Here is a 7040-nt window from a genome sequence, read left to right as displayed (position 1 = left end):
ATTTCGAATTCAATATTGAGTATAAAGAAATTAAGTTATTACATTTCGTTATTGGATTTATTTTACCGAGATCTTTGCATACCTATTATATTTCTAGTTACTATTTGTATATCTAAATAAGAGGACGCCTTACGTCGTATGTGTGGTCCTATTGTCTCCGTCTTACTAACGCATCACATACCAAAATGTACGTCCACCAGTTCCAATTTCGTGTTGTTATAGTTAAAATATTAAAGTGAATTAACCTATGATAAAACTTAAAGGTCAGACTATTATTTGTGTTAAATTGTTGAATTTTTGCAATACTTGAATTTTAAATTAAGTAATGAGTATGGAAAATTTAAAATAGTAATATATTAAATAGTAATAATTACTAATTAATATTTGGGTAGGTAGTACCAATCTTAGAAATGTTCTACAAAACCTCAAAAAGTCTTCAAGACTTCAAATAGTTCAATTATGTATTTATTTTATTTGTTTGTCACACGTGTCCCTTATATCATGTATAATGTATCGTAATTATATAATATATTATTCAAAATCGACAAAAAAAAATGTAAATATTTTTTAATGATGCTCAAGTATTGAGTTACGTCAATAGATTTCTTGGGAGTCGTAAAGAAACGTATATAGAATGAAATATAGAAATATCATTCTTATTGAAGAATTTAAGGACAAAATTAAGAACGTAACATTTATTCATCTAATGGGTGCATTATTGTTCAACTTCCTAAATAAAACAAAAGTAGGTCGCGTAAATAGATTTATGTGACAAGTTCGGATTTATTTTCTGGCATAAAAAATATTAAATCAATTCATCTGTATAAAAAAACATTGAAACTAAAGACGATAGTGAATATTTGTACAGATGATTTGTAAGAAGAATTTGATGAGTATAAATCATTTAATTGAATAAATATTTTTTAACGAAACAAAACATACTTCAATACTTCAATAATACGTCCTTAAGCATAATCTCCCTTAATTTTTAACTTTGAATTGTCTTTAAAATAACGAGTTGTATACACATGTACCCAGTGATGTAAATTGTATAGTACAAATTGTATAATATTGTATTATACTAGCGTATTATACGTCATGTATAAAAAAATACAATACAAATGGTATAAAAAAAATCAGTGATAAATGCTAGATCAATAATAAAGATAAAATATACGCAGTACATAATGGGCCAGAGATTTTGTATGGAATTGTCTAAATACTAAAACTGATGGTAATCATATGAACATAATAACATGGTGGAATGGAATTTGTTCATCTACAAATTTGGCAAAAGTTGCATCGGAAATTTGACAATGTCCACCTACTTCAGCTTCGACAGAGAGATCATTTTCAACTTATGGACTAGTGAAATATAGCTAAAAAGAATAGATTAACAACAGAGATAACTTCTAAACTAGGGTATGTTAAGCACAATCTAAAATTGCAAAAGAGTAATGATGGTGATTACTAATTAGGTATATTTTATATTTAATTATTAATATTTTTCTGATAAATTGTTTCAAAAAGTTATTTATTTATGTTTCTGTATTTTATAATAAAGTTGCTTTCTTGTTTTGTTAAAACTTTGTTTTTATTAGAACTATAATGTTTTGGGTCTACACTTACTAGTTGTGTAGCCAGTAGCCACAGTAAACACTTACTAATTAAATAATTACATAGGTACTAATTAAAATTAATGAAAATATTAAAACCCAGTATCTATTCAAAACTTAGAACTATAATCTATTTCCATAAACTTACTATTAGTTATTAATTTATTACCAGACTGCCATTACATAACTTAATAATCAAATTGAATCAGTATTCATCAATAAACTGCAATATTATTATTGCACTCTGGTAGCTATATACTCATATTATTTAACATTAATCCAAACGCCATACGATTTTTGTAAAATACTGTATTATACACGTACAATATATGTATAATACACGTATTATACGATTGAAAAATAAAATACGGTATTTTTACATCACTGCTTGTACCTATGCCACATTCTAATTATTATCTAGCTATTAATATTTTTATTTAGTTTTGTTTGAGAATTAAACGTACCTATATGTAATATCTTAGATTTTCTAAAGAAATGATATCAAATATTCAAATGTCATGTTGAATTGGCCCGTATTAGGGCACCAATTATATTATAAAAAAATAGTTAGCATGGTTCAGCATATTTTGTTATATAATGCATTATTGTAACTATTATCATTAATTATACAAATACGTATACTGTATACTAGGTAGTATCAATAGGTACTATATTATTATAAAATTATGGTTAGTAAAAAATATTGGTATGATTTATTAGACTATTTATTAATATTTATTAGGTATAGATTGTAGGTATATACGAAAAGTTACAATAAATAATTTTTTATAAATTTTGATTAATTCTAAACTATCCATTATATGTGTATAATTGTATAGCTTACAATGCAGTATTACAGCTAAGACGATTGACTATATAATCTTCAATAGGGCAAACTCAACGGGGGAGGGGGGATTTGAACTGTTATTGCATAATATATATATATACATGCAGATTACAATAATAATTATTAAACAATTACTTACATTTTAATAAATGTGCAGTATTTTATTTTGATGTCTTATAAATTATAATAATATGTGATTAAAATAATTGTCTATTCATAATCTCGAATGTCTAAGACAAATACCACGCCAAAGTCTGCTTGCGGCCATGGCCCATAGGCCGCGAACGAGTCCGAAGACCTTTTTTTATGTCTGTCGTATAATAAACTTTTATTTGATTGGCGTTTTTCTGGTCTATCGTCGATTTAGGGAGTAGAAACTCCGGAAACTTTTTATCGAAATATATAACCGCAAGTAATTTTTAGACGCAATTTTTGTTTACAGGGCCCAAGGCCGTTCTTTATGGGGCCACTTAAAAAAACTGATCCATGGGCCTTTGGTGGGCCCGTGGCCAACACTGAACACTACATGTACAATAACGTCTAACGCATAACATATCATATTTTACATTTATCAGAATAATCCATTTTACTCTATTGTTTTTAAATCCTGAGTGGAGCGATGAATGTATTGATTTTACGTGTTTTTTGATATTTTTTGTCTGTATACACAATACACGTAATGTCCTCAATTTTCAATTTTGGGGTTGATTTCTGGTACCAAATTAGATCTATATGGTACATTTGAGAGGTTGATAACATTCGCTATAGTTTTCAAAAGCACCGGAAAAAAATGTAAGAAAAAAATAGAATTTTTACACAAAATCTATATTTTTGACAAAACTGATTGTTTTTTTGAAATAACAAAAAAAAAATAGCTGTATATACTTGAAGTTTTTAACAAATGTGTATATTATGATATGATAAAATAATCAAAATATTTTGACTCTATTTGTCATTATTGAGTTATTTATAGACAGTTTCAATTTTTCGATTTTTTTTTTTTTGCTTGGTTCTTCATGAGTTGCGATTATAGCAATTTAAGAATATTATAGATATATATATTTTTTTAATACCAAAGGGCTTTTTTATTTAAACAACTCGAATGTCTTTATAAATATGTTTAACAATTGTATATATTTTACATACTAGATAATAAATTATATATATTTTACATACTATAGGCACAATTGCACAATTTTTTTTTATAAGCTTTTGAAATTCAAATATTGACAAAATTTGTAGAAATAACGGTAATTTGAAAATCATTTGGTTGTTAAAACTTTAAAAATGTATGAATTGTTCAATTTGTATAGCTGAGGATTGAAAATTAAAATACAACGTTTCCCATAACGAGCAAATATTGTAATCAAAAACTCCAAACAAACATACTATAACACAGTTTTTATTTAGATATTTTAGGTTCAAATTTAAACAAAATTAGATATTTAAACGAATAATAACAATAGTTCAGTTATTTTGTTGTAATTTCAGAATTACCGTGTAAAAATTCGTGGTAGTGGTACCTATCTATTTCGTTACCTACTTGAAACTTTTAAAGTATATAATAGAATATTATTATTTACCTAATATTTATTATATTTTGTACAGCCAATAACATTTTAAAATTTGATGTTTTCGGCAAAAACTAATTCAACCTACAACCTACTGTATTACTTTAATAGCAATAATGTATAATATCATAAAATATACTTGTAATGTAGGCTAATAGTACTTGCAACTGCAAGCAATTCGACGGCGATCGACCAGACATATTATACCTAATAGCATAATACAATATTATTATTATTAATTTATTGTAAAATAATGTTATTTAAATGTACCATGTGGAAGATGTTGGTACTTGCCACTTGGTATATTATCATTTATCATATCTACTATAGCACTATCACTAGCAACAGTATATTTTACTATTTGCTATTTACTTCGTAATATTGATAATTGATAAACTTAAAATAATAAATAATATTTAATATTACGAGTAACGAAAAACTTACAAGTTACTACAACCGTTTGTTTTCGGACTGAATAACAATGGGTAAAGGTCGAGCGGAGCCAGGAACCCCAAAGTACATAGCGAACAAGATCAAGTCAAAAGGATTACAAAAACTAAGATGGTTTTGTCAGATGTGCAACAAACAGTGTCGGGACGAAAATGGATTCAAATGTCACACTATGTCCGAATCACATCAGCGGCAACTGTTATTATTTGCAGACAATGCGGGACGTTATCTGAGTGAATTCAGTTATGAATTCTCCAAGGGATTTTTGTTCCTATTGAAACGGCAGTTCGGTACTAAAAGAGTAAAAGCGAACAAAGTTTACCAGGAGTATATCTCAGATCGAACCCATCTGCACATGAACGCCACTCAGTGGACAACTCTTACTGGATTTGTCAAATGGCTTGGGAAAACAGGTACTTAATCATAAATAAATATGAAATAGACACTTGATAATCTGTTATGTTACAGACTACCTACGGTATGTAATAGTATAAATTATAAAGGTAACAACAAATCTTGAAAAGGCTTAATTTTAAATTGTTTTCTTTTTATTCTTTTAATTAATTATTGTTTGTATGAAAGTGTGTGTTCATTATTGATTTTAGTACATTAGTACCATTTATTACATTGTAATATGTATGAACTATTAATATTATAATTTATAAATATAAACTATATAAATAGTTAATGATTTTTAGTTACATTTATCATCTTAAAAGCTTAAATGAATCATGTTTTAGTTTCAAATATTTTAGAGTAAATGAGGAATATCTATAGATATTCAAAATATAAATTTCATTGAAATTAACGTGTTACAAATACCTTTTAAATTAGTTCCTATATACGTTTTACACTTTTACCTGTTATTTGTTTAGGTAACATTCATGTTTGATACTTTCAAAAGCAATGTATTAAACTTAATAAGTAATAATAATCAGATCATTGATCCAATCCAGTATTTACATTTAAAAAAATCAACATCATAATGTTGTTTTTAATTATTTATTATTTACTTATTTTAATTATATTCTATATTTATTTTTAGGTAAATGTGTGGTTGATGAGACAGATGAAGGTTGGTTTATAACATATATTGACCGTGATCCAGCTACAATCGAACTTGAAGAAAAAATGAGAAGAAAAGAAAAAGCAGAAAAAGATGATAAAGAACGTGAAACGGATTTTTTACAACGTCAAATTCGAGAAGGCCAAAAAAAAGAGTCTACCGAGAAACCAACTGATGATGGCAATACAAAAGAACTCATCAGAGAAGAAGATGGAAAATTGTCTTTGAATTTAAAAATGGACACTTTTAAAAAACCAGCTGTTGCCCCAATTAAAAATGTTTTGAGCACAGCCGGCTCTGACCGTATGTCTATGATATCTAAATCAAGCAGTCGTAAATCTGAGAAACGAAAAATGTCTGCCCTTGAAGAAATAATCCAAGAAGAGACTAAAAAAAAAAATTACATGAGAAAAGATTATTGGTTATTAGAAAATATTGTTGTAAAAGTGACCACTAAAACTTTAGGTCTGGAATATTTAGGAAAAAAAGGCGTTGTTATCAAAGTAATGGACAAATATGGTTGTATGGTAAAATTATTTGAACCAAAAGTGAAATTAAAATTGGATCAAAATCATGTAGAAACTGTAATACCAAATGTTGGAGGTAGAGTAATAGTGGTGAATGGTATGCATGTTGGACGAGAAGCGGAACTAATAAAGTTGGATGCAGATAATTTTTGTGTTGATGTCAAACTCAAAAGTGGACCAGCTACTGGTAAAATCATAACACGTTTACCGTTTGAAGATCTATGTAAACAACACATAGCAGAATTGTAATTTTTAGTGTTTAGTAATAAACAAATTTGTAAATAATGTATACATCTTCAAAAAATAAATATAAGACTAAAATATAAACTACTTTATTTAGAACTCAGATGATATATTGGTATTTTTATAAATCTGTGATATATATATTATGTTAAAAAATAAAAATGAATCCAATGATTTAGAATACCTATTGTAATAAATTAAACAAATGTACAGGTTCAAAAATATTGTTACTCATTTAAAAATTCTTCAAGTTTTGGAACCTCGTTTGGAGCTGTAGCTGCATCTGCTGTTTAGGTAACAAATTGGCTTGCCAGTTGATTTTTGATGAAACTTTACCATTAATTATTGTAGCTACTATATAGCTACGTGAGCTGTGGCCTGTGATCACTACTGAACAACATCTATAATAGCTGTCAACAATACACTCACAATGGCTTTTCTACGTTCTTTATTATAGTTAATAAGAATTTTCTTGTATTTTGAAAGTAATAGATTTAACTTCGGCCATTTTTGTCTGGGTACTGGTGTAAGATTTAGATAACACAGTTGTGTTATAGTTTTTAATCCAAAAAACATTGTGAATGTCTCAAACTTCAATTCACTGTGCACCTTTACAGAATATATTCATATCAGTGCAATACAGTACGTTAACATTATTAACTATTTTAGATCCTGAGCGTAGCAATGAATGTATTGATTTTCATATTTTACAAAATGTTT

General features: G+C 27.2%; 1 protein-coding gene across 1 annotated transcript; it reads left to right on the top strand.

The window, feature by feature from the left end:
- Positions 1–4404: 4404 nt before the first annotated feature.
- Positions 4405–6553, top strand: LOC132941556 (DNA/RNA-binding protein KIN17). Its single transcript, XM_061009659.1, has 2 exons — positions 4405–4897; positions 5530–6553. The coding sequence occupies exons 1-2, from the start codon at positions 4516–4518 to the stop codon at positions 6324–6326; spliced, it is 1179 nt and encodes a 392-aa protein (XP_060865642.1). The 5' UTR covers positions 4405–4515; the 3' UTR covers positions 6327–6553.
- Positions 6554–7040: the final 487 nt, after the last annotated feature.

Source organism: Metopolophium dirhodum, chromosome 3, assembly GCF_019925205.1.
Source record: "Metopolophium dirhodum isolate CAU chromosome 3, ASM1992520v1, whole genome shotgun sequence".
NCBI classification, from domain to species: Eukaryota; Metazoa; Arthropoda; class Insecta; order Hemiptera; family Aphididae; genus Metopolophium; species Metopolophium dirhodum.
Note: the sequence above shows the minus strand (reverse complement) of the source record. Positions and strands in the feature narration are given on the sequence as shown.